Below are 27,977 nucleotides of genomic sequence, written 5' to 3'. Positions count from 1 at the left end.
GCATTTCATCTACACTTAGCTATGTACCATTAGTGTAATAAAGATGACTCTTATTTTGTTTACCAACTTTGATTACAGGCTCTGTAAACGCGTCGTCTTATTTGAATGTAGGCGTAATTGTGTATGTGTGCTAATTTGGCCCGAGAATTTGAACGGTAATGTTCCTAAAGGCGGTATCCATGGTTATATATGATCGCAGCTTACCGGGCGACACGGTGATCTTAATATCCGATACGGCAACATCAAAATGCATACAGATGTAATGCATACTTGAAGGGATGTTTACAAAAACAACATAACTGCTTAGAGCGGTTGACACTTTTTTAAGAACATTGTTAATTGTTTCAGGTGTCAACCAGTGTAAAGTGTAAATAACATTATTTGCGGTATTTGACGTCTGTCACTCACAACAGCAATACTACGTAAAATGTTTTGCACATCGAAATCACAAAGGAAAACAACTGCACTGCGAACGTTTACGTTCTACGTCTTTTTTTTTTAATTTTAGGGTTGGCCGGACACTACCGTTATGAATCGGTAGTCGTCTAAGTAAATCGATATGAATTTTTCATTTTTCTTTTAATAAAAATAAGGAAAAGGTGGATAATTAACTGTAAATATGGATATATTTATCGTCACTTAACAGACAACAAATTTGACACAGAAATAACATAAATAAACTTTAAAATAGATCCCCAGTTAGTTTCAATTTTAACAATGGGTGCGACCTACTCGGTCGGTGTATTAAATACACCGACCGACCGGTAGCTTGCGGGAAAACCATATAATTCTAGCTTTATTTAAATCTCAAATAAAAATTCATTATACGTCACAATTCGATACCTCAGTCTACGTGCCATCCAATCGTAATCGCTTGCTGTGACAATCGATTTGCGTTAGTTACATCTCTATATACGTCAGTCATAATGTGTCAAATACCGCAAATAATGTTATTTACACTATAGTCAGTTATGTTGTTTTGTAAACATCCCTTCAATTGTTTTCCATCGCATTTACTCGGAAACGTTCGTATTGGACATGCTACTTCAGTCAACCTCAGTACTTTCTATACTGAGACTAGTCGATGGAAAATAATTATGCACTACATCTGTACTGTATTTCGGCGGCCGACACAATGGGAACGATAAATATCAAATGTCGAAAAGGTAACGCTGATTCTTCTATACTATAGAATCTATAGGGACCGTGCGCGTTGGAGGGTCTGCCATCTTGTGGCCTGAATCGGAAACATATGTGCACATGTACATTGCCAAAGCAAGTGCTACCATCTACCGTTCTCGTCGGTACGTTTCCTTGTACATAGTAGGTTCTGCCATCTTGGGGGCTACATCGGAAGCATAAACAACACATTTACGCCACGCGCCAAAAATCTGACGGCTCCTATGCTGCCCTCTATAGTTCATGCACGGGATCTATCAAATGTCGAAAAGGTAACGCTGATTCTTCTATACAACCCGAACAGAGTTTTGAGTGTAACAAGTATATATTCACTTATGCTCTAGTTTCCTGGGATAGCGGTGCCGTCATATAGCGGCCGTCTCCATACAAATACTACGACACCCATATTTAGCCGTATTATTTAGTATGGAGACGGCCGCTATATGACGGCACCGCTATCCTAGGAAAACCGATCTTTACCGGGCGACACGGTGATCTTAATATTTGATATAGCGACGTCGACATGCATGCCGGAGTTAGGCGGCTGAGACAACGCGAACGACAAGTTAGCCGGTTCGAGCAGATAACGGTGGCTTTTCTCCGCCTTGCCGAGAGTGCGGATCACCATTTGCAGGCCGGAGATGCCGCCGTCGGCGACCATACGCTCTTCGTTCTTGCGCAGTTTAAAACGGGCTTCCATCTGTAAATGTTGACATGCTCATAAAATATCTTGAATAAGTAGCGAACACTGTTATAGTATGTGAGAATACAGTTTTATTAATATAAATACATAATTTTGACTGTATACATCACGGTATCATATTATGTATTCTCGGATTTAAATTTTGAATACTTTATTTATTACCATATTATTACCATAACACAAAAACAGGTTAGTAAAGGTTTCGAAGCAAAAATTACCAAAAGGGAACCCTTAGTTTCATAACCATCTGTCCATATTACACAGGCATTGACTATCCCTATTTGTCGCACTGTTCCCCCATCAGTATTGTTTTTTTTTTTTAATTTAAGTTCGCTGTACCTACTAACCCCTTAGTTTGTAAGTAAATAAAAATGTGTCTATGTGTTACACGAAATAAAAATAATCATTCATTCATTCATGTCATTAGAGAAACGAGAAAGTGCCACAAAATGGCCTAGTCATGATGGCGACTTCCAGCGCTGGATTCCGATGAGATCTTCAGGCTAAAAATTTCACGGGAGGTAACAAAGAATATTAAAAGCAAAATAAAATGATAATGATTTTCATACGTAAAGTGTCAGTAAATTCATCATTCAGAGACAATTTCAATATGGCGGTTTGTTTAAAACATAATTAGCAAGTTCCATCCCAAGTAACATTTTAGTCCTATAATTTTAGTGTTTATCGCTAAAAGCTTGTATAGACGTCGTATTAAGGTTTCAGAGGTGACCACCTGTCGTATAAAAGCGTTTGGCAACACCTTTTTGCTCTATAGGCTTATACAGCTAATATATTCTATAAGCAATTGATGTAAAGGTTTACTTCATCATTTTATAGAGCCGTTATTAGGCGTGTACTATAACAGGTTCAAATATAACCACTATAGAGCAATATTACTGTATAATAGTATTTGGAATCACTTTTATGCAACTAATTTGCGCTATTAAGGTTCCCTTTGTAGCCGCTATAGTTTTGTGTTTTAACAGTGACAAAAACCCAACTATACAACGATTTTAGGATATAGTGGCTTTAGAGATCACTGCTATAGTACATAATACTTTAGTAGTTTGCGCTATTAAGGTTCCCTGCAAGCCGCTATAGTTTTGTGTTTTTACAGTGACAAAAACCCAACTATACAACGATTTTAGGATATAGTGGCTTTAGAGATCACTGCTATAGTACATAATACTTTAATAGTTTGCGCTATTAAGGTTCCCTGCAAGCCGCTATAGTTTTGTGTTTTTACAGTGACAAAAACCCAACTATACAACTAATTTAGGATATAGTGGCTTTAGAGATCACTGCTATAGTACATAATACTTTAGTAGTTTGCGCTATTAATGTTCCCTGCAAGCCGCTATAGTTTTGTGTTTTTACAGTGACAAAAACCCAACTATACAACGATTTTAGGATATAGTGGCTTTAGAGATCACTGCTATAGTACATAATACTTTAGCAGTTTGCGCTATTAAGGTTCCCTGCTAGCCGCTATAGTTTTGTGTTTTAACAGTGACAAAAACCCAACTATACAACGATTTCAGGATATAGTGGCTTTAGAGATAACTGCTATAGTACATAATACTTTAGTAGTCATATGAATACTATTATAAAACTGTTTTGCTCTATAGTAGCGTTTTTGGGACATATTTAGAGCGTTAAAAAGCGCTTTTTAGTAGTTCTTAAATCCCTATTATATCTCATCGCTGTAAACGTCACAATTTCTCTTTTATATCACAAAACCGTTGTATAGTGGTTTTGGTTTTTCTTTTAAAAGACAACAGCGTTATAGCTGAGTTTTTGTCTTTTATAAACCGAGTTAGATACATAAAGGTAGAAAAGGACTACTTGTAAATGATAAATTTGACCTGTAATGTCTACTTATATCTTGCTTATATAAGTTCAAGCCTAAGCCACATAATGTGTTTCCGTCTAAAATATTTGTTATATTAATGAATTGATAAAAAAGATCCCAGTGATATTCGTGATTGTAGCTCAGATTTATCAAGCAATGATTTAATACAACCATAAAATCGTGACGGTTTACATATTTATCGACATCCATTATTAGCATATTTTTTACCAATCACACTGAAAAAGAAAGCAACAGAATAATAATGACTACATCTAAATTTAATAAAAATCCTATGTCTTTCTAAAGAGTTTGTAGGTGTAACTGGGTCACAGCAAAATTCTTTTGGAACCCTAATTTTATTCATGATGGCGGTGAATACTTCACCGTAAGTTCTATAGTTAGCCTATAAAAGCGTCGGATTTACGTCTTGGCTGTAAAGTAGTAACTATGGTGAATATCATATTATTTTATAAAATTATTTTATTAAAAACATAAATAAATCGAGGGCGCATTTAAAATTCCTCATTAACCTTATACTATTCTAACGGTGAAACTTCCGTCGCATATACTTTTTGCACTAAGGACCGAAATATTCGACATCTAAATGAAGCATGTTAATAAAGTGTTTACTTATCACCATTTTATTTAGTACCGTTTTTGTGAAGTAAACACACAACAAAACCACTCACAATACTTGATGGAAAACTTGATAGCAAATTGCGTAGTAAAGGAACTATGAATTCTACAATAATATAAAAAAAGCACTGTAATAGAATTTCAAATACTACTATTGTATAAAAAAAGCACTATAATGGAATCTCAAATGCTACTATAGTATAAATTAACACTATAATGGCGTTACTGACAACAAATTAGCACAAGAGTCATTATTACATCACTTTTATAGACCTTCAACGCCACGACTGACACTGTTACAGGACTACTATGTCACTGAATGGCACATAAGATGCGCCATTTCGGCTTTATACAATCTTCTTAAGTCTTTTATAGGCCAATAGGTGGTATTTCCGAAACGTTCTATCGACTACTATAGAACCACAAATTGTTACTTGGGATAGAATGACACTTTACAGCAACACTCTTTACTGAACATCGGTGGACCTTATGCCTTTTGTAATAACTTACACTTAACAGTATGAGCGATGGTACTAACATTAAGCACCAAGGCATCCTATGTTTTGTATTTGTGTGACTGCACAAGGATAATGTCCAGCTGCTCGATCTGTATGTTGACGGTCATAAAGGACAGAGGGCCTACCGCGAACCACGTTCGACGTGTTGCCTCTGTCGCACTTGTAAATTCGTACGTAAGTGTGACAGGGAGGCAACACGTCGAACGTGGTTCGCGGTAGGCCCTCACCCTCTTTGACACGGTTAACGCTGGCTATACTTAGCATTCACATTAACAGACTTAGGGCCACTTGCACCATACCACTAACCCGAGGTTAAGCCGTTAAACCGTTAACCCAGTGTCAAATTGTACTGGTAACCACGGTAACTCCAGGTTTAACCGGTTAACCCCGGGTTAGTCGGATGAAGGAAGAGGCACTTAGCCGACCAATAGTAAACCTTATATCGTTGCAAGAAGGTATACGAACGGTAGTGTTAAAGATAAGCCCGATTTAGACGATGCGAGAACTCATATGCGACTTTCATACCATTGCGGGTTTTGATTGGTCGGTTGAATTGGACGTAATCCACAGTCCGCAATGTAAATGTAACTAAAATCGCATGCGAGTTCGCGCGCAGTTTTAATCAGTCCATACTCACATTAAGCACCAAGGCATCGCAAGTTCGCTGCTCGAGCGACTCCACCAGGATGATATCGGGTTGCTCTATCTTTATATTGACAGTCATCATGGACAACTTTTGCGGGTGCGGCTCCGCTGGTTGTGTCGCGGTTGAGGCTGTCTTCTTTTTCACCGCTACTACCTGGAAGGACAAAATACGAAGTGCTAAGAGTGGTATTCCATCTGTCCAATGTTATTGCGTCTCACTCTCTCATTGAGCAAAATGTGAGACAAAATACACATTGGACAAAGAAGTTGGACAGGTGAAATACCACCCTAACATATGGCTTTATTTATAAACGTCATCAAATTAATCAGCCCTTGGTCTATGGTTGTCCCTATCCATATCCGTAATAGGGGATATTACTGCAATGTTCTGCCGCCAGAGTGCAGCACAGCGCCTATCGTAAACCATAGAGTAACTTATACATACTGTGCCTTTACAGCTGTGCTGTACAGTTTTTTGACAAGTTTTCACAGATAATAAAATATAACATTGATGCATCAAGGCGGTTTGTTTACAAAGGGCCTATCGGGAAACCTAACGATTTAGTTATCTGCCTCTTTATCGCTCAAATATGCAAAAGTGATAGAGAGGTTACATAACGAAATTTCGATTTTCTTGTTTCGCGGTAGACCCTCAGATTGTGATGGATTGTGGTAGTGGCGCCCCCTACGCAGAGTTTTGCGTAATATTCCTTATTATTAATATAAATTTAATAAAGGTTTGCTGAGTTTTATGAACAAGGAGATTTAGATTGCTGTGATTTTGAATTGCATTTTTGACATAAGTCCTACGTAAAACGTACATGAACACATAATAAACAAAATTTAAAACACAGACACCTATTTGTTTTTTTTGTGTGTAAATTAAATTGTATTTGGGTCATACAGAGAACTCGATATTCAAAGTGGGGATGAGAAATTGCAAAATAAAAAAAAAGCGGTCAACGATTTATGACGTAGTAAAAAAAAACTACTTACTAGATCTCGTTCAAACCAAGTTCGGTGGAAGTTTGCATGGTAATGTACATCATATATTTTTTTTAGTTTATCATTCTCTTATTTTAGAAGTTGCAGGAACCCTAACAAAGCAATATCTATTATTTTTATTACAAACAATGTACCTATCCCAAGTAGCATTGCAAGCTGTATATAAGCTGTATTAAAGTTTATTTGTATACTATAAGCTGTACAGTTAGGCTGTACAAAGGCTGTATAAGCGCTTATACAACCCTTATAAGTAAAAAAAAGGGCCCAAATTATACAGCCTTTGGCGTTATTAGAGCTGTAGAGTAGCTGTATAAGCAATACATAAGCTGCATAATAGCTGCATTACAGCTATATTTCGGTGTAACAGGAAACCTTAACACTACAGATAATCTCTTATAAGTACGATATAAGAATATAAGTTTTAAATGAGTTACAAGAAAGAATTACAAGAGAATAATAATCATTTAAGAAACTAAAATGTCTTAATCTTGTTCATTCGTAATATAGTATATAATGGCGACAATAAAGTGTTATAGTGGATGGTAAAAGTAAAAGTAAATATTATACAGGACTTGAATGGAATATTACATTATTGGTAAGTGCGGATTATTATTTATTGTGAGCCTGTGTATCTTTTCTGGCAAAATATTTACGCGCCTGCAAAATAACAAAGAGAAACCATAAGGAAAATATCAAAAATCGGTAAAGTTACTGTTTGTTTTTAAGGTTAGAGTATCAAAATATTTATAAATATTAATTCTAAGGCTAAACAATTTATTTTAGCTGGTAATCATAACACGGCGTTAGTCTGCTAAATATTTGCAAGTATTTCTTTAATTATATTTACAAATACGTTTTTTTTATTGTAAAATGGCGATAATTTTTAAACAGCCTACAAGATAGTTGGAGAGCATTATAATCTTAGTAGCTGTGCTGTGTAATAAATGGAGTGTCTTTTACAGCTTTTGTAATTAAAACAGCTTTATAATAGAATATTTGTATTCGTTTGGCTGTATTTCGGTTCTCCGTACATAAGTTATAATTCTCTTTAGAGATCCGTATAACAAATAAAAAACCTGTACTGTAACTGTCATATATTCCTTTAGTTTTATAATACACTTATTTTCAGAAATCATTACACTACTATACTTATACGAGTGTAAAATTACGCCAAAAGATTGTTATAAGCGACTCAGATCAGTAATACAGAAAAAAGCTGTACTATAGCTGCCAGTTATTCATTTGGTTTTATAATACCCTTACAGACAGAAGTTATACAACTACTATTCTTATAGGAGAGTAAGATTACGCCATAAGAAAAGATTTAAAACGGGGTTGACAGATACATTTGTACAGCTACAAGTGCCAAGTGATACTACAATACAGCCTGTATACAGCTTTTACGATAAAATTAGCTTGTAGTGTTTCACAACACTTAATGTTTTAAAACGGAGTTAACAGATACTTTTGTACAGCTAAAAGTGCCAAGTATTACTACAATACAGCCTGTATACAGCTTTAACGATAGAATTAGCTTGTAGTCTCTCACAACACTTTTAGTTTTATAGTAGATTTTTTATATTCTGATAAAGCACCCCATGTTTCCGCAGAATACTTTATAATGATTTTATACAGCTTGAGCTGTATAATGTCTGTAAAGTACCTTTTATACAGCTTAAATCTTTTCTGACACTCTTATACGTCCCTTAAATCACTCTTAAGTTCTTAATTGGCTGCTATATTGATGTTGCCGACACTTCCATGCTACTTGGGATATTCTTCTTTTGTTCATCGAATTAGAGACAACTTTCATGTTTATAGGGGGGGACAGCGCGTACGCAGTCCCCACTACCAAAAATTACGCATCCGAGTTATCCACATTAGGGATAATCGCAAGGGTCAACCCAACCGCAGTGCAATGGAAGAGTCTCGCCCTGGGGGAACCGCCTTCTTGATCACGGTATCCCCTATGCCAGGTAAGTATGAGTTCACAACGTTAGTGCGAGAGGGTCATCATTCGTAGAAAAATCTTAACACCGCGATGTACGATTCCGACGCGGAGAGAGTAGCGACATCTAACAGCAAATGTTGAATGAATGTTTTTTGTAAGATTCTTTTCATTAAATAACGTCTTGAATGGGGTTGGCCGGTGGAAGTTTTTAGCAGATGGCGCCATCATAGCTTGCCCTGTCAATCCCTAGAATTGTGTAAAATTTTTGTTTTTTTAATACCCTGGATGTCAGCCCTTTAAGCCAAATCTCATAGAAAAAGGGGCAAGCTATGATGGCGCCATCTATGCAAACCTTTGACAGTTGCCAACCCCATTTAACCCAAAGTTTAGTGAATGGGCTACTGCAGGCATTTATAAAAGTAGAAAAAGGCTTATATTTTTTATATTATGGTGAGAGAGAGCTGAACAAAAATACAGATTTCCTGGACTATGTGAGGAACTACTCAAAAATCTTCAAGAGAGTGTGTTTAACAGCCAAAGCAAACTATAGAAGTTCTAAACTGAAAGTGTCGGACAACAAAGTGAAGACAACATGGAATATTATAAATAGGGAAGCTGGTAAATGTAAATCACGCGATTGTCAAGTCAACATTGTCTCGGATAAACAACTGACCATGTCAAACAAACGATGTTGCCTCGGCATTCGAAGATTATTTTACTAAAATAGCTATTAATACCACTAAATGTCTACATTCATCTTCTTCTCGAGTTCATTCCTTACTTTGTGCTAATGTTAAGAAATGTAATATTAACTTTGAGTTTAGTCAAGTAGATTCAGCAATTATTGTTAAAACATTCAAGTCACTCAATTTAAAGAAAACGGAAGACTTGTGGGGAACATCCGTTAGAGTCATTAGTCATGTCTTAGACGTAATAGCGCCTTACTTAGCCGTAATTTATAATATTTCAATTTCACAAGGCGTCTTTCCAGATCTTATGAAATATAGCAAAGTCATACCTCTTTTTAAACCGGGTGATTCGAGTGATATGGCTAATTTCCGTCCAATATCAATACTTCCTGTACTAAGTAAAGTTTTTGAAAAGTTAATGTTAAATGATCTACTTGGTCACTTCAACAGACATACTTTAAGGAGAATTAGACAATTGACTAATGTTGAAACAGCTCGCCTTGTTTATTATAGTTATTTTCATAGTGTAATGTCATATGGTATTCTGGTTTGGGGCAAAGCAGCTGACATACAGAATATTTGTCTTACAAAAGAGAGCCATTCGTTCTATATATAATTTAAGGGTGCGTGAATCATTAAGAGAACTTTTTAAAGAAATTAATATTTTAACTGTAGCTTCCCAATACATATATGATAGTATTATTTATGTTGTTAAGAATCTAGACTCCTTCACTAAGAATTCTGATGTCCATAACTATAATACTAGAAATAAAAACAACCTTGCTATCAGAAAGTTTCGTGTTCGTAAAGTACAGAAGTCATTCGTTGGGCAATGCATTCATTTTTATAACAAGTTACCTGAGGATGCTTTAAGATTACCCTTTCCAGCTCTTAAGAATTACTTAAAAAAGTCATTGATGTTGAAGGCTTATTACAGAGTCGAGGACTACTTGACAGACAAACATGCATGGTCCAAACCAGAAACTGTAATAACGACAAGTAGCAATTAAAAGCATTGTATTATGTGTAGAGTTAAAGGTGACTCAGCTCAGGTAAGAATGCACATCAAATTGTATGAAAGCATCTCATAACAATCAGTCAGATTCATATAATATGTATTCTCATTTCTTTTATTGATTTTATTTTCTTTTCCTTTTGTAAGAATTTGATATGTTTTCTGAAAGAGCTACGTATTTGTATAAAGTTATGTACTCACTGAGTATAATTGCATGAATTCTATAGTAATTTAAATTGTATTTTTATTAATTACTCGTAATGCATGTTAATTATAAGATGTAATAATGTTTTGAAAAGATGTGTCCCGCCGAGTTTGTTGCCGGTCCCATATTGGGATACCCTCCTCCAATTGAGGGGGGATTTAAATCTTCTCGGGGCAGAGGTGTACGGTTGGAGCCGGTAAAGGTTTATTTGACGTTCATAAGCGCATTGTAATATGCCTACTTGAATGAACTATTTTTTATCTTATCTTATCTTTATCTTTATCATTAGAGACCATCTAAGCTAACTCTGTACAAACTTTGAAGTGATAGACCGTGGCAGTGGCACTATAAGCGTCATATTTTTATAGGAATTCGACGTTCATGGTGGCACAGCGTCAACCCGTAATATTCTGTGCAGAGTTAGCTTGGTCCTCTAACGCCCCAGACTCTTTAGAAGAGAGAAATTGATTACAATTAACTTACCCCCTTTAATACCTCTTTAAATATTGATCGTAGCGAAAAAGTGTACAGAACCTTTTTTGTGGACAATTTTATGTTTAATGTTTATGTATAATATTGTTTTGCAACGGGCCACCGTTTACGAGTTATTTACGAAAAACTAAAAAAAAGTGACCTGTGAACTGATTGTAATTAACTTTCTTCCTTTAATATCGCTTTAAATATTGATCCTAGAGAAAAGTGTTCGAGATATTTTTTGGAGGAAATTTTATGTAGATAATTTATTCTTAAAAACCAATTTTGCTATGGGACACCGTTTACGAGTTATTTACAAAAAACTAAAAAGGGACTTTAAAATTGATTATTTATAACTTACCCGCTGCTTTGTCTTTTTAAATATTGATCCTAGCGAAAAGTGTTCTACATGTTTCTTGTAGGAAATTTTATGTTTATTATTTATGTATAAGATTTTTTTTTGCTATGAGTCATACTTTTCAAATTATTAACGAATAAATAAAAACAAGGAAACTCAGAATTTATTATACTAGAACTTTCCCTCTTTATTATCTTTTTAAATATTGCTCCCTGCGAAAAGTGTACTGAATCTTTTTTGTTCAAAATTTTGTGTAACAAAAATTTTGTTTAACAAAAATTTTTGATATTGGCCACCGTTTATGAGTTATTTACGAAAAACCAAAAAAAGGGACCTTAGAAGTGATTATAATTAAATTTCCCGCGTTAATATCTCTTTGAATATTGATCCTAGCGAAAAATTGTACTGAATCTTTCTTGTAGGCAATTTTATGCAGATTACTTATGTAATAGAACATTTTTTGCTATGCGCCACCGTTTAAGAGTTATTTACGAAAAACTAAAAAAAGGGACCTTTAATGTCAAATATCTCACTTCCAGTCAAGATTTCGATCGAGCAACCGGCAAATTCGGATTCAGCGGGGTCTAATTAGGTTAAAAAACCCGGTTGCCAAAAAGTAATATGATTTGCCAGTCGAATCAAGAAGGAGAGCGATTTTGAATTTATATGTCTAGTCTATATTTGTTTTATTGTGATTTTTTCGCAAATGTATTAAAAAAGTCGTTCAATGTACGTGTGAAAGTGTTATTATTTACTTGCCCCGTGACTCGTAAATAATAACATACTTTCCACACTTGCATTGAAATGTACTATTACTACTGTACCAACCTGGGGCAGCTCTGGTGACTTGTCTGGCTTGTTCACGACGTGCGGGGACTTGTTTTCGGGGGCTCCCTCCAAGGAATCGTCAGGAGCCTCCTCCTCAAGTCCTGTTTTCATGAAATCCGCTATTTTGTTCAGGAAGTCCATGGCCAGGATGAGATTGAAACTAAACACCCTTATGTCGACTGAAAGCCGGAAAAAAAATGTTACTTGAGTAAGTCGATAAAAAAACTTAAGAAATCAGTATTTAAAACGCAGGACTATAAGATTTAATAAAAAACTTAAGTAAATCTTGCACAGTTTACAATTGTGTACAGTTTACAATTACCATTAAATGAAAAAAATCAATGCCTAAGACATCATTTTGGAAAACAGCTGATATGAATTAGCAAAGGTTTTGCTAATATAAAAAAAATATAACTTACTGTATGTGTCTTGATTCTTCATAGTGTACGTGATGTCGATCATACTTCGTATCTTGTCTGGGGCTACCATTAAGGGTTCGTTTGTATCATCAGGCATCATGTCACCAGATTCTCGGCGACGCTCTAAGTACCTGAAGGCATGATAAATAGAAATGATTCTAAAAACCAACAACATTTATACTACTGAATGTAGTGGCATTTAAGGGTGTCCGAATGTTACCTGTAAAAATTCTAACTAAGGTGGTATTCCATCTGTCCAATGTCAATGCGTCTCACTCTCTCATTAAGCAAAATGTGAGACGCAATACACATTGGACAAAGAAGTTGGATACCACCCTTAAGAAAGGACGGTTACCACGAGGAATCTCTTACACTGACCCGCCTGTTTCTATTTTTATCGCACGCGCGTCATTATATTGCTGTCTCGCCTATACCGGCTGTCAATGGCACTGTGCGAGCGGGACAGCGATTAATTATGCGCGTACAATAGAGATAGGAACAATTAATGTACAAAATTCCTTGGGGTAAACGTCCTTTCTTTATACGTTACATTCAAATAAAGGATCGGTAATTTTTAAATACAACATTATTAGCTATCATATCATAGTCAGAACGGACATTAATATTAACCAACTACAAATGTACAAAGTACAATAAAATCATTGAGATAGACATTTATGACCTTGAGTTTTAATAAAATGTGACGTTCAAAATCAAATGGTACCACATTGTCGCTTGCCATAAGGACGCTCTGACAGGTGATTCGTGTAAAGATACAAGCCAAATTTCGTCTTTATGGTAAGCGACAAAGTGGTACCTTTTGATTGTGAACGTCACAAATGTTGACATATTATATACCTGGTTAACTTCGCGCCACGATCGGGCCTGGTATCGTCTAAAGTGCAGTCCACTAGAAGTAGCGATGTATTGATTGAGTTATCAGAGAACATGCGGCCTTTTACAGAGAACAGTGCTAGGCAGAAGCGCGCTAGTTCCATGTCTCTTTCAGTTCCTGGTGCGGAATTCTGAAAGTTATACGATCAACGTATAAGTCATTCGTTTTTAAAGTGAGGTCGTTACGAAATTATATTCACTATTGTATTAAAATCCGCCAACTGGTACCGCATAAAAACGCATTTAACCTTTTGAACGCCAAACGGCGCATCCATTTGCCATGCCACTGACGCCACGGGGGTAAAATTTAGTTTTGTGAATAAGTAATGCCAACCTAAAAGTGGGGTGTTTTTCAGTAGATTTTGATCAAAGAACGATCGATGTCATATGCCGTCTTTGTCACGATTTTGCGTTGACGTCAATTGCCGTCTGTGGCGTTCAAAAGGTTAAATAATTTGCAAGACCGAAGTAATCCCATAAGTGTTCCGTGAACAAAGTTTTGTACGGAACACTAAAAAGGAACGGAACATTGTTTAATGTTTATCAAAGTGGAACACATTACATTACTAGTTCCTACAGATATTCAAATCTGTTTCTATTGATGATTTTTAAGTAAATATGGGGGGGGACAGCGCGTACGCAGTCCCCACTACCAAAAATTACGCATCCGAGTTATCCACATTAGGGATAATCGCAAGGGTCAACCCAACCGCAGTGCAATGGAAGAGTCTCGCCCTGGGGGAACCGCCTTCTTGATCACGGTATCCCCTATGCCAGGTAAGTATGAGTTCACAACGTTAGTGCGAGAGGGTCATCATTCGTGGAAAAATCTTAACACCGCGATGTACGATTCCGACGCGGAGAGCACAGCGACATCTAGCGGCAAATGTTAGAACAAACTTTTGTACAGATGGGTGTTATAACATCAACCGCAAAATTTACATAAACGTAACTTAATACATTATATACTTACAGTGGTAGTGTTCACCAAATCGATGACAAAACTATCCATGGTAAAGGCAAACTTGATGGTTGTCCTCGGTTTCTTGACATCCACATCTTTCACCGCTTCAATAGAAGCTGCCGTGGTTTTCCGCGCGTCATGCTTGCTAGTACTTCTCACAGTTTTAGACGTCGCCTTTGGTACGCTGGCGTGAGACTTGACCTCCTTCTTCTGCCCCTCTTGAAGGTTCTGGTTGAGAATTTTCATGATACTTCTGTAGTCACTGTGGCCAACTTTGATCTGGAAAATTAATGTTCTAATTTACTATCAAGTATATTGGAAACTTGAAAAACTTAATTTTATGGTTGTCATCTCTCTGATAACTTCGGGCCACTTGTACCATTCACTAACCCGAGGTTAACCGGTTAAACCTGGAGTTACTATGGTTACCAGTACAATTTGACACTGGGTTAATGGTTTAACCGGTTAACCCCGGTTTAGTGGGATGGTGCAAGTGGCGCTTAGTCATGTTTCACAAATTATCACAGCCATTATGCGTCTCTAAAAAGGAAAGTTCTTATAAAATAGCGCCGCTAGCTACTTAATACCATAGAGGACTAAAATAAGAAATGTGATTGGAGCGAATTACGAATTTAAATAGCTTATTACCTCAATTAGTACGTAATATATTTTTAATTAAGTTATCTTATAAGCGAAATGGAATATGCATGATCCGTGATACCACTCGGTTCCCTTTCCTTTGCTTTTATAAACTAAAAGATAATTATTTGTAATAGAGAGGTAAGTTTAAGAAACGTCCCCCTTAGTTTGACATCCAAAGCAGATGGCGATGTACTGCGCCATATGTTTTGCGGTCACTGAATCGTCAAACGTCAACTTTTGACAGTCAGAGTAACTTTACCCGTCAAATTAGAAATCTTAGGGTCTTTATCTTAATTTTACACATCTTAGGGTGGTATTCATCTATCCAATATCTTGAACCAATGTTATTGCGTCTCACTCTCTCATTAAGCAAAATATGAGACAAAATACACATTGGACAAAGAAATTGGACAGGTGGAATACCACCCTAACTCATCAATGTATATTTTTATAAACTTACCGAAATAGTCTTCAGTCTCCCTGATAAGTCCAAGTCTGGGAGAGGCTCGTACCAGGTTGAGAGGCTCCTCTTTACGAAAAGCTTCAAACTCGTGGGTTTTAACAGCTTCCTTTCGTCTTTCACCGCCGTCATATCGTCCACTAGGCTAACGCAGGAAAGCCTGATGTCTACTAATTCGAGCGTTAGTTCGTCTACAGTCACTTTGTTGCTGACGTTCTAGAATAAATAGTTATTTGTACAACAAGAGATCAAAGTTTGATATTTCTTCGAGTGCTTATTTTGAGTCCCGTGCAAGCGAAAGATTCTATAATAGATTCACGAGCGTAGCGAGTGAATCTAATTTAGAATCTTGAGCGTAGTAAGGGATTCAAAAGCGCACGAGATGTAAATAACTTTGATCTCGTGTAGTACACAAAATTTTTCACCCTAAGCAGTGAGAACATACCTAGAGGGACAGAGATAATAGAACCCAAGTATATCGAACTTGTATTAGACCCCGCATGTTGATATGACTATAAAGGTCACTTGAATGTCATTTTGTCTCACTCAGTGAGCAAAATCGCATTTTGCTCACTGAGTGAGACACAATCAGTGAGCAAAATGCGATTTTGCTCACTGAGTGAGACAAAATGACCCAGTGAGCAAAATCGCATTTTGCTCACTGTTTTTAAGAAGCAAAGTACCCTTGTTCGAGCTGCTGAGGTGAAAAAGAAATTGTGGAACCAGACAAATTAAGTTGGAGATGGGGTTCCAAAATTTGGGTCAGTCCCAATTTTATGAGTCGTATGTAACGCCATCTAGTGAGCGCACACAGTATTATAAATGGCAATGTAAAAAAAATACATGAATATTAAAACGCCATAAAGTACGATACGACTTTTTTTTGCTGAAACTAATCCTTATCCATAGTTATATGTACAGTCTGCAAAACTATTAGCTTAGCTCCCCTGCGTACATATTTGTCATTTGATATTTACCAGTCGCTTTTCGGTGAAGGAAAACTTCGTGAGAAAACTGGACTAATCCCAATAAGGACTAATTTCCCCTCTGGGTTGGAAGATCAGAGCAGTCGCTTTCGTATAATCTAGTGTCTACGCCAATTCCTGGGATTAGTTGCCAAGCGGACCCCAGGTTTCCATAAGCCGTGGCAAAAATAAATGCATGATGAAGTATAAAGATGTACATGACCATCTTACCTGAACTTCCAAATCAACGAACTTATTTTGCAGCGTCATCCGACCCAAATCAACCAGCAACGCCTTTTTACTCTTCGAGTTCTCGGGCACCACTATAATAGGGGCCGCCAATCGAACTTTCAACGATAGTTTAGTGGAGTTCTCGTAGGCGTTCTGTACGTTGGCGCGGGCCGACTCGACGGCTTGTGATGACGCCTCTATGATCGCTTGTTGTGCTGTTTGGAAATTGTTTAAGAATTCCTGAAAAAAAGAAAAAATACATTTTAGTACAGTAATGTTCTTTATGAATTAATCGCTTAGTGTTAAATTGCTATTAGATTGACATATCTTTACTGTTCGCAACTTAAATAAAGATATGTATAGTAGAGGTAATATCAGGTGAACCTATACTTAGGCTGGTGTTGTGATACTATATTAACTCGAAAAGTAGATTTTCTCTCTCTCTCTCTCTCTCTCTCTCATTTATAAAGGGGCATAAACGCTATCAAATAATATACTCTGAATTATATTTTGCTCCTTTTAGATAAATATAAAATTCTATTTAAAAAGAAAGTACTTCAGTAAGCAATCACGAGTACTACTAGCACCTTCTATTTTAGTTTAGGTAAACTAACCTGTGAGCAATTCGCAATTTCTTATATGTATTTATTAGAAATAAATACAGAAAGCTATTATAGATCGTTCTCTTCCGTATTTATTTTTAACAGCATTGCCTATGTTAAACCTGAAGACAAACATGAATATCCACAACTTCATTCATGTAAGTACGCATTTAAAAGAACTACTAGCGACATCTAGTAGCAGCTGTGTATACTATGAAGCTTTTCGATCGGTATGATAAAGCTACAGGGTAATTTTTTTTTTCGTGTAGCGGGTTCGATTCCCGGTTCAACCATGTAATTATTTAAAAATCTATATATGCAGTTTAAATTGTTTTTTAAATTAAAATAATGTCTTCTTTCAGTAAAATGTTCCATCTACAATATTCAAGGTACTTTCCCTCCATGTGGCATAGCCGTGGGACGCCCTGTATAGCCTAATCTCGCTCCGAGTGTATGAAGACCCGAAGATAATGAATAGGGAGATAATGTTACAGTCAACCTACCAGCATAGAATTGACGAACCAGTTGAGGAACACTATCCTGAGGCAGTTGATCTGCGCGTCGACGCTCATGTTGACGTCGCTGACGTTATTGCCTTGCTCCAGGTTGTACATCACCACTTGGACGTTCATCACGTCACCGCCGAGGACTTTTAATATCTGGAATAAGTAATTGTAATACGTTAGTTACGTTAGTTTGAATTGGTAGTTGCAGTTAGTTGTATTTTATAAAATTGTTGATGTATTGTTATTATTTTTGCTTGTATGTAAATTCAATGGTGACGTGTAAAAGTGCCTGCCTATTTGCTGAATAAATGTTGAAGTTTGAAGTTTGGAACATGAAATATTAAACGTTTTGAGTCATAAGCTCAAATTTTCTTTAATCCAGTTTGGTCCTTCGTCTCTTAATTAATTTCACCCAAAAGCAACGCGAGTGATACTTAACTAGAGTTAATTTAACGCTTAAATTTGCATCTTGAATAAAAGGAACGGGCACTAAAAACGTGACTCGCGTTACTCTGGTCGTTAATGACACACGTTACAGACAGTGTCTTCCAGCAAAGCTTATCCATATATTGCTCATATAGCAATGAAAAATTTAAAAGTCTTGAAATGTAACAAACTTTTTCATGATTTCATCGCGGTATGTTTACGTGCAGAAATGTAAGTCTTTCCTATCTCTTTTAAGAACATACAAAACATATTTTGTACCAAAGTGTTCAATTTTCTGGTTCGTTGGTCTAAATCCGTTATGTGTTAGAATGACTTTGCCTATTAGTTACGATACCACTTCGGCCTAAACCCTTTAATCAGACAAAAAGCTAAGAAATAACAGAAAAACATGTACTTACATCTTTATGTATCGTAGCAGGATTCAAATCCTGCACATTGATATCAGAAATAGCGCAATCCACTTGCGTATACGAGCTCTTCAAAATTAGACCAGCAGCCGCCTTCTGCAGCTGAACTAAGCTCAGGCGACGTCGGTCCGTTGCGAATTCTATCTCTACTGCGCCGATCTTAACGTTCACTTTCAATTGTATGGTCTCCACTTGCTTTTTGCGCGTCTGTTTTGTGATACTGGCTGAAAACGTTTAAGTTCTTCATTAAAATATCGTTTATGAAGAGTAAAAATTCTCAATGTGAGAGTATACAATGTTAAATAATTGGCTTAAAATGAAAAATTAACGGTTAGGGAAGAAAAATAAAGATTCGAATTATTTGTTTTAGATACCTTGTTTCATGTCACTATATAATATGTTAATCGCAACAATTAGCATAAAAATGCCCACAACCCTGGTAATTAACGAAAAAAATAAAAGGAGTAAAATTATTAAGATACTACTAGCGCACTCTATGAGTGGCTCTATATAAACTATGCTTCGTCTGAAATATGCGTCAGTTCTCCGAGCGAACCACGATTTGTATTTTGTCTGAGGGTGCTAATCCATCTGTCCAATATCTTGGTCATGTCATTGCGTCTCACTCTCTCATTAAGCAAAACGTGAGACAAAATACACATTGGACAAAGAAATAGGACAGGAAGAATACCTCCCATACGCACAAAAGGTGCCAGGTAAATATATGAGAGGTTTATATCGATATAATTCATACCTAGAAAATAGGCTTCAATAACTTTCGGGAACATGAAAAACAAATTGACTGCGCCAGAAGTGGGATCAGTTCAGCTAAGGGTGGTATTCCACCTGTTCAATGTGCATTCCGTCTCACTCTCTCATTAAGCAAAATGTGAGACAAAATACACATTGGACAAAGAAATTGGACAAGTGGAATACCCTTAGACAGACTCTATGAGAGTTACCTTTCGATTTTACTGCAGACAGAAGTTCCTCGTCTTCGACAATAGTCTCCAATGGTCCGGCGTTAGCGACCCGATCAACGGTGCTTCGAAGATTTTGCAAACGCGTCTACAAACAAACTTTAATTAAAAAATAAACTCTTTTACCAACGGCATAGAGCACAAATTACAATTAAACCAACAGTTTTACTAAGATGCCCGAATAGTTTACCTTTAGAATTAGGATAATGTTCTATGTATTTTATACTATAGTCTGTCAAGCCATTTTTGTCAGTGGAAAAAGCGGCCTATTTAAAAAATGTAGGCGCGAACGGTTATCGTTCCATAGAAAATTGGAATTTCGCGCCTTTTTCTACTGGCAAATTTGTTTGACCGGCTATATTATTAATGTTTTAAATATCAAGTTACGGCGCGGGCTCTAGCCTCCGAAGACCCAGAGTCATGGTATAATAATATACTCCGCCTGGTACTCTCTTCCCGTCTTTTCGTGGTTACGTGACTGACACAAGCCTACGTCATCATGCGACAGCGGTATATGATAATATGCGATAGCGCTATATAAAGTGGCAATGTTATTGTGACGTAGGCTGGGAAGAGAAGACCATGTTTTATTAGATTATAGAGTCATTTTTGCAGTTTTGAATTTGGAACCTTCTTTTATTCAATTATAGTTCAAAATTCGATTTTAATTTGTTCTTTTTAAAGGAACTCAGGACTAAGGATAGGAGGCTAGAACTAGAAGGACGAAGGCGAGTTAGTATGTCTTGGTTGGTAAATTCGAAAAGGTCTAAGCTTTTAGGTTCAAATTGTAACAACGTGCCATTAGGAGCGGCTGGACGGAGCTCACTAAGGTCAAGAACGCCAGCTACCATTCTTACAGTAATCGCACACCAAACTGTTGACCATGTCACTATCTCTCTCACTCTTGTTACCACCACACCAGCGTGAATGAGAAGTTTTACGGCCCCAATCATAAGCTTAGTTTGCGGATAGTGTAATGAAAAGTTATTACAACTTAAATTGTATAACTTTACTATACGTATGTCTTGGCCTCCAACACGACTGCTTGCCACTGATCCCGGTCCCGAGCCGTTTCTCGCCAGTTTTCAACCCGTAGCTCGCGCAGATCAGCGTCCACCACATCCGCCCATCGAGCAGGATCAGTGGCGAGCAGTCCACCCACACACACACCGAGGCCGAGACACACTTTGGGTCGCTGCGCCGGAGGAGTAAGTAAGTACTATACGTATACCTGATATTCGTTGACGATCACAAGTATCTCTTGTAGGCCTTCGAGATGAAGTAGGACTCTCAAAGTGGCGAAATCCAACTCGATAAGCTGCTCCACCGATCCGTAGTGGCTTCTAAATTCCGGGCACTTTTTGTCGACCTGCAATATTAATATGTATTCCGTGTATATTTTACAATAAATAGGTATATAGTGAAACACTAGACTGTTTTTGATGTCTTTTTAGGGTTCCGTACCCAAAGGGTAAAAACGGGACCCTATTACTAAGACTCCGCTGTCCGTCCGTCTGTATGTCCGTCTGTCTGTCACCAGGCTGTAGAACCGTCATAGCTAGACAGTTGAAATTTTCACAGATAATATATTTCTGATGCAGATATAACAACAAATACTAAAAGTACGGAACCCTCGGTGGGCGAGTCCGGCTCGCACTTGTTCGGTTTTTTTTATTTACTTTAGCTAAGCCACTCACTATCGCTAAATTTGTTGTTTAATTCGAATATACATAGTAGTAATTGCTATGACGTATGAAAAATTACAGTTATTAGTTATTCTGCTTTCGATCAAAATGAGCAACAAAAGCAGTACAAAGTCCCGTAAGCGTAGTTTTCACAGCTGAAGTGGATGGCGCTGTATTTATTTATACTTTATTGCACAAAAGAAAACTTATCGTACAAAAGGCGGACTTAATACAGCATTCTCTACCATTATCTGTATGCGGTAACTATAGTCTGTATCTTTAGGTATTTAAATAAAAGTAACCAAACAATTTGTACATTTTCGGGTAGTTATAACATTTATTGGTTAACCAACCAAATACAAAACCGCCTGGATCTGTCACTGAACGACCTGACTTTAACCTACATTATTTGATCATGTAATGTTTTCATTAGAGATGCCACGAATATTCGGCAACTATTCGGTATTCGGCCTATTCGGCCACTTTGCCGAATATTCGGTATTCGGTCGAATGTTGCCTATTATTCGGCCGAATACCGAATATCTATTGCACCTACTTAAAAAGTAAAAATACACAAAAAATTACCAAAAACTAGGTACATAATTAAAATGTATTCTTGGAAAGTAGTTAAATACGAAGACACGTTTTTGAGCATTTGTTGATTACAAAATATTTTATTTTTAACATGGATCTGATTTTATTGACTCTCACTACATTAATTAATTCTGTTCAACATAAAAATAGATCTTAGCAAACGTTGTGCTTAGTTGGCGAACAGTTTTCATAATAATTGTGATTCGGGTGCCGAATATTCGGTATTTGGCCGAGCGACGGGCCGAATATTCGGTATTCGGTATTCGGCCAAATTCACTATTCGGGGCATCTCTAGTTTTCATCTACCCTCAACTGGCTTAAGGAGCCATTTGGGGTAGATTTTGTTTACTTTTATTTAAATACCTAAAGATACAGAGTATACGAGGGTACAGTCACCTGCAATAATATGTTACACAATGAAGGCCGCAAAAATATCTGACACGATCTTATTTGCAGACCCATAAGAGAGTGTCACATATTTTTGCGGCCTTCGAAGAGTAACATATTATTGCAGGTGACTGTACATCAAAGTCTTTAGAATTGATATCAGCTAAACACATAATGATACGTTTTGATTATTGGTCACGATACATCACTTTTTGGTAATAAATTGCATAAGTAAAGACATAAATAAATTAATTACTTTTTATGTTATCGATAAACAATGACAGTAGGGTAGGTGATGTCTTAATATCAGTACATTCAGGCAAGTTTTTGTGATCATTCAGGAACGATTTTCTCAAAATTGTTGATGAAGAAGTCATAAAAATTGGTACTTAAATTAAAACTTGGGTTTTTAAGAATGAATTAGAATTTAATAATATGCTTGTAAATTTTAATTTTCAGGCTAGGATGTCCTTTCAATGTTAAAGGTAGTAATTTTAGGTCTTCACACATTTATTTGTTCAATTCAGAAAAAATAATGGAAACATACCACAAAAATAAATATGAAAATACAAAATAAGGCCTATCAAACATTGTTCAATAAAAATCAGAAGAATCTTTTTAAGAAAAACGCAATTAAATAAAATACATAATTTTAAGATGATTTTGGGCCTCAGACCATGCAGTTTCCCAAGAATGCTGCGCAGAATCTTGTGCTTGAATTAAAGAGTTGCGTATTGCGTAATCAAGAGTATGTCTTTTGCAATTACTTCACATTCTTTGATTCTTAAAAATCTCCTATAAATTGGCTGTACTAGCGATAAACTAAAAAAAAAGGAACATTAGTACCTAAAATTGTGTTTCCTTTTTTTTTATTGGACGAAGATGCCAGATTTTTTAATACTGAATATGCAGATAAACTAATAAAGAGGTTGCCTAAAAGAAAAAAATAACAGGATACCTGTAATTCCATGATATCATAGCGTTTTTGATTCCCCCTCGTAGTTTGACAAGCAGTAATATTTGACAATTCAGTTATTAAAAGGTAAAATACTTACGTTGCTATACGTGACCGCGAACAAAGAATGGCTAGCAATTCCTTCGCAAGTAGTGTCCTCGTTTTTCTGAGTAACTTCAGGTGTGTCGATCATCTGTATCATGCTCCTGCCTTGTCTGTGATGCTGCATACCGACCGCGCCTAGTCTTACGGTCGCCTCTAACATGAACGTTTTCTGGGTGGCAGTCAGTTCCAACATGTAGAGGGAGAAAACTAGGAATTTGTCGTAGGATTTCCCGCTGGTTGCTTTCTTGCGATTCACGCTTAGGACTAGTTCTGAGGAAGAAAATTAGGGGCATCTTAACCCTTTAGTCCGTAGCGGCAACATACTTAAAACAACAACGCATCTCTACTATAAGAATTACGGTTCGAAATCGAATGAATAGAAAGGAATGTCAAATGTTTAAAGGGTTAAAATATTTCGTCCTTCTAAGATAGATTTGGTATTATGTCCTATTTAATTCGCACATAGCGCAGCGTATCAAACAGACAACAATCTAATTCTAAATTAGTATAATTAAAAGGGGGGGACGGCGCGTACGCAGTCCCCACTACCAAAAATTACGCATCCGAGTTATCCACATTAGGGATAATCGCAAGGGTCAACCCAACCGCAGTGCAATGGAAGAGTCTCGCCCTGGGGGAACCGCCTTCTTGATCACGGTATCCCCTATGCCAGGTAAGTATGAGTTCACAACAATTCAGCGGGAGGGTCATCATTCGTGGAAAAATCTTAACACCGCGATGTACGATTCCGACGCGGAAAGCACAGCGACATCTAGCGGCAAATGTTGGAATTAACTTCTGCACAAGTGGTCAACAACAAAAAACATTTTAGTGCAGTTCGGGCCCCTCATGTTTATAATTTTTACAATACGAGTACGGATACGATTTATTTATTTAAGCCTTTTATTACAAGCTTTTATTTACTTTCACCTGACCGTTGTCTGTCTGTTTGTCGGTCTGTAATCAAATCTTGCAAATTAAATTTGATCCACTTCCCGGTTTCCGATTGAGCTGAAATTTTGCATACATACGTAAGTCGGGTGACAATGCAATATTATGATGTCATCGAGCTGATCTTATGATGGAGACCAGAGGTGGCCATGGGAACTCTGTGATAAAACAACGAAACCTTATTGTGTTTCGGGTTTTTAGAATTGTCTCGATGAGTATTAGTTGCCTGTGGAAAGAAAAGTACAGTCAGCGATAAAAGCTTGTACCAAAAATGAAATTTTTGCCAAAAACTTATTATTTCTTTAATAATACATGATGTTATATATTACAATACATTTTACATTTCATTTTTATCCGTTATATTAATATTATTTTAAGTGTGTGTACAGCCCATGTTAAAATTCTTTTATTTAACGACCACAACCCTCCATTGAAACCACGTGTACGATAGTTGCGATTATTAACAAGCTTTTATTAGGTCGACCTGTGTGTAACTATGTAATGGAATATAAAGGTAACTAATTTAACCATCTTCCAAGGATCGAAGCGTCATGAAAATTGGCAGCTGTATGTAGTTCTGATGACAAAACAATAATATGGTACTGTCGAACTGATCTGATGATGGAGACAGGAGGTGGCCATAGGAACTCTGTGATGAAACAAGGCAACCTAATTGTGTTAGGGGTTTTTAGAATTGTCTCGATGAGTATTCGTTGTCTGTCGTAAGAAATGTCCAGTCAGCGATAAAAGCTTGTACCAAAAATGAAATTTTTGCCAAAAACTTATTATTTTGTATCATGCGTCACTTGATAGAAAGTAACGACCGCCATGACATGACATGACAGCCGATACAAACTGTTATAATAGTGTATTTAAAAAATAACAAGCTATTTCTCTTCTAGACACATTACTTGACAAAATCGGTCATATGTCATATATAATAATGGTTCGATATAATGACGTTACGAGTCAAGTAGATAATCGGTTTAGGAGCTTATGCGAATCGAATAGGCGTGTTGCTTTTGCATTCATGGCTCAAACGTGACTGTTATAAGTTGGTTGCACCAAACCGCCTTTCACCGTTTTAGCGTTCGCTAAATTTTATTGTATGGAAAATTTCATAGTTCTCTGCTGCTTGACGTTTTAATTGTGGTTGGTGCAACTGGCCCTTAGTCTAATTTTGCATACGTGGACTGTAAGCACAATTTACGGCCTGGCCACGAGATTGCGTGACTGGCTTCGGCTAAGGCGACAACCATAAGTTAGATAGATAGATTTTCGCCTCAGCCAGTCACGCAATCTCGTGGCCAGGCCAGGCCGTTAGCCCGAAAGTGATCGCTCATATTACATGTAGATAAAAACTTACCATTCATTATAAATATGGCTTCAACTTCAGTCAACTGCACGGATTGCTCGTCCGATTTCCGTTTGGCTCGCGCTGTATCACGTTTCTGTTTTTCAATCGGGTCAAGATATTTCGTCAACAGAGATAAACTTGAACCTTTCGATTCGGAAGCCTGAAAATGAAAATATAATTCAATGACTGGTTTTTATTAATTTTAGTCAATCGACATACTAAATTTAATTATGAAAATAAATACAATTGATATATTACGAAAGAAATGAAAATAAATACCTCCAGTTACGCTAAGTTACATGTGTTAATACATATTTCTAATTGAACTAAGAAACACGTCAAACTAGAGTCCTTTTCATTTAGAAGTTTGAGTTTTTAATAGCAGCCGAACTTTTTTTATCTCTATTTGCCAAAAACCTCGTTACTTCTCGTTTTTTTTTCAAGTTTTTAAAACTACTATTTTATGGGATTGAAAACTATCAAACATTTGTTACGGTAGTTAAATGTCACGGCAAGACTCGACGCAAACGCTAACCAAAAGTGGATCCACTCAACAGTTTGAAAATGAGTATTTTGTGAGTCAAAGGACTGATCGAAGTTTGACATGCTATCTAAAATTTCTAAGCGATAATTATCCACCACTAGAAAGATCAATGTTGATTTACCAACTCATTATAACCTATTTCTTTGAAAAGCGCCGCAGCCTCGTAAGCGCGGCCAGAGATGATATATCTCAATCGCCAGAAAACCAGCTTAAGAATGAAAAAGAAAAAAAATTAAAATTAAGTTTGTTTAAAATATATATATGAAAAAGTAAGTAAACGTACCTTAAGTTGCGTAGATTCCTCTGCTTTAGGCAGAGGCATGCCTATTAATATTTCACAAAGAGTTAATAACCTGAAAGAAATGATTATAATTAATAGTCGGTAAGGAGATTTTTCAGAGTTATAAATCGCGACACTTTATTTTTCATACAGGGGAAAAAGTTTCCAGGACGTTTCATAAGACGTTCGATGTTAGGATTAGTGCGAAAATTTAGTACATATTTTCAATGGTATCAAGTAGTAAGACCTCAGCAGTTGATGAACAATGAATGTAAGGGGTACACCGATTGGTGGATATCCTTGCTCGTGTCATGGGACGCGATTTTAGTCCGGGCTTTCTTATCGGTTGTATTGCACCTGTCCAATTTCTTTGTCCAATGTGTATTAGAGCGTTTCTTTTATTTTTTGCCATTTTTATATATAGTGACCTTTTTTGCCACTTTTGTGTTATTTCTAGTCAGGATCGCGAGCCCTTTTCATCCTTATAGGAGAAAAAAAGTGTCCTAAAATTTCCATACCTTTTTCAAACTTTCCTTTTTGTTATCGCCATATTTCTAGTCAGGATCGCGAGCCCTTTTCATCCTTATAGGAGAAAAAAAGTGTCCTAAAATTTCCATACCTTTTTCAAACTTTCCTTTTTGTTATCGCCATATTTCTAGTCAGGATCGCGAGCCCTTTTCATCCTTATAGGAGAAAAAAAGTGTCCTATAAATTTCCATACTTTTTTCAAACTTTCCTTTTTGTTATCGCCATACACACTATATGGGGAAATGGTAACACAATAGGAAAAAAACTCTGGGACATTTTTTTATCCCATTCGGATCGAAAGAGCTCGTGATTCTGAGTAGAAATAACACAAAAGTGGCAAAAAAGGTCACAATATATAAAAATAGCAAAAAATAAAAGAAACGCTCATTTGCGTCTTACATTTTGCTAAGTGGGAACAATTGGACAGGTGGAATACCAACCTATTATTGTGTTAATTTCTGGCAGTTGAAGTAACAAAATTATAGGTAAAAGATATAAACAATTGTGACGTTCCACGGGAAAAGGTACCTTATGGCGGCTGGAGCTTACGTCGCATAGCACCGCAATAGTATTGAAGCGGTGTTGATAATAGCGTTGACATGCGCCAATCGCCATAAGATACCTTTACCAGTGTGACGTCACAATTGTGTTACGAAACTCAAGAATCATACCTATCCTCAGAAGCACTAATAGCTATTTTCTGCAGTTCACCCCTGATCCTAATCTTGGGCAGCCTCGGGTCGTCTGTGATCAGGCACTTGTGTATCTGTATGACCAGGTTCGTGGGTTGCAGGAGATGCAAGGGTGTAGCTTCGTGGCTGCCTATAGCTGACTGCCAGTCCTCGTTCCGTAAAGCTATCACGATCTGGAAGTAAATAACCTTGATGAAAGAACCGACTCCATACAACAGTGTAATGCCATCACCTCGTGGTCTTTGTCAGCAGTTCCACTTCACCAAATGTCAGTTTCCAAGAAAGAATGCACAAGTTACTATACAAAAAAACATATAATAAAAG

The 27,977-nt window shown here is 36.8% G+C and overlaps 1 protein-coding gene and 3 non-coding genes across 4 annotated transcripts in view; all 4 read right to left on the bottom strand.

The window, feature by feature from the left end:
- LOC134792417 (intermembrane lipid transfer protein Vps13) overlaps nucleotides 1-27,977 on the bottom strand; it is a 106,889-nt gene that overhangs the window by 58,361 nt on the left and 20,551 nt on the right. Inside the window, exons 15-30 of the mRNA XM_063763715.1 lie at nucleotides 27,633-27,826; nucleotides 26,437-26,506; nucleotides 25,619-25,769; nucleotides 23,297-23,571; nucleotides 20,807-20,944; nucleotides 19,558-19,663; nucleotides 18,587-18,819; nucleotides 17,739-17,894; nucleotides 16,634-16,873; nucleotides 15,438-15,653; nucleotides 14,345-14,614; nucleotides 13,336-13,502; nucleotides 12,478-12,608; nucleotides 12,059-12,237; nucleotides 5,526-5,687; nucleotides 1,660-1,879 (exon numbers count right to left, since the gene is read on the bottom strand). Of these exons, the coding sequence (XP_063619785.1) occupies nucleotides 1,660-1,879; nucleotides 5,526-5,687; nucleotides 12,059-12,237; nucleotides 12,478-12,608; nucleotides 13,336-13,502; nucleotides 14,345-14,614; nucleotides 15,438-15,653; nucleotides 16,634-16,873; nucleotides 17,739-17,894; nucleotides 18,587-18,819; nucleotides 19,558-19,663; nucleotides 20,807-20,944; nucleotides 23,297-23,571; nucleotides 25,619-25,769; nucleotides 26,437-26,506; nucleotides 27,633-27,826 (2,908 nt within the window). The remainder of the gene's footprint in view (nucleotides 1-1,659; nucleotides 1,880-5,525; nucleotides 5,688-12,058; nucleotides 12,238-12,477; nucleotides 12,609-13,335; nucleotides 13,503-14,344; nucleotides 14,615-15,437; nucleotides 15,654-16,633; nucleotides 16,874-17,738; nucleotides 17,895-18,586; nucleotides 18,820-19,557; nucleotides 19,664-20,806; nucleotides 20,945-23,296; nucleotides 23,572-25,618; nucleotides 25,770-26,436; nucleotides 26,507-27,632; nucleotides 27,827-27,977) is intronic.
- On the bottom strand, nucleotides 8,361-8,522 carry LOC134792551 (U1 spliceosomal RNA). Its single transcript, XR_010144448.1, has one exon. It is a non-coding gene; the product is annotated as a U1 spliceosomal RNA (small nuclear RNA).
- Nucleotides 13,995-14,156, bottom strand: LOC134792550 (U1 spliceosomal RNA). The gene has a single exon (XR_010144447.1). It is a non-coding gene; the product is annotated as a U1 spliceosomal RNA (small nuclear RNA).
- On the bottom strand, nucleotides 23,821-23,982 carry LOC134792554 (U1 spliceosomal RNA). Its single transcript, XR_010144450.1, has one exon. It is a non-coding gene; the product is annotated as a U1 spliceosomal RNA (small nuclear RNA).

This window comes from Cydia splendana, chromosome 7 (assembly GCF_910591565.1).
Source record: "Cydia splendana chromosome 7, ilCydSple1.2, whole genome shotgun sequence".
Lineage (NCBI taxonomy): Eukaryota > Metazoa > Arthropoda > Insecta > Lepidoptera > Tortricidae > Cydia > Cydia splendana.
This window is presented reverse-complemented; position numbering and strand designations above follow the sequence as displayed.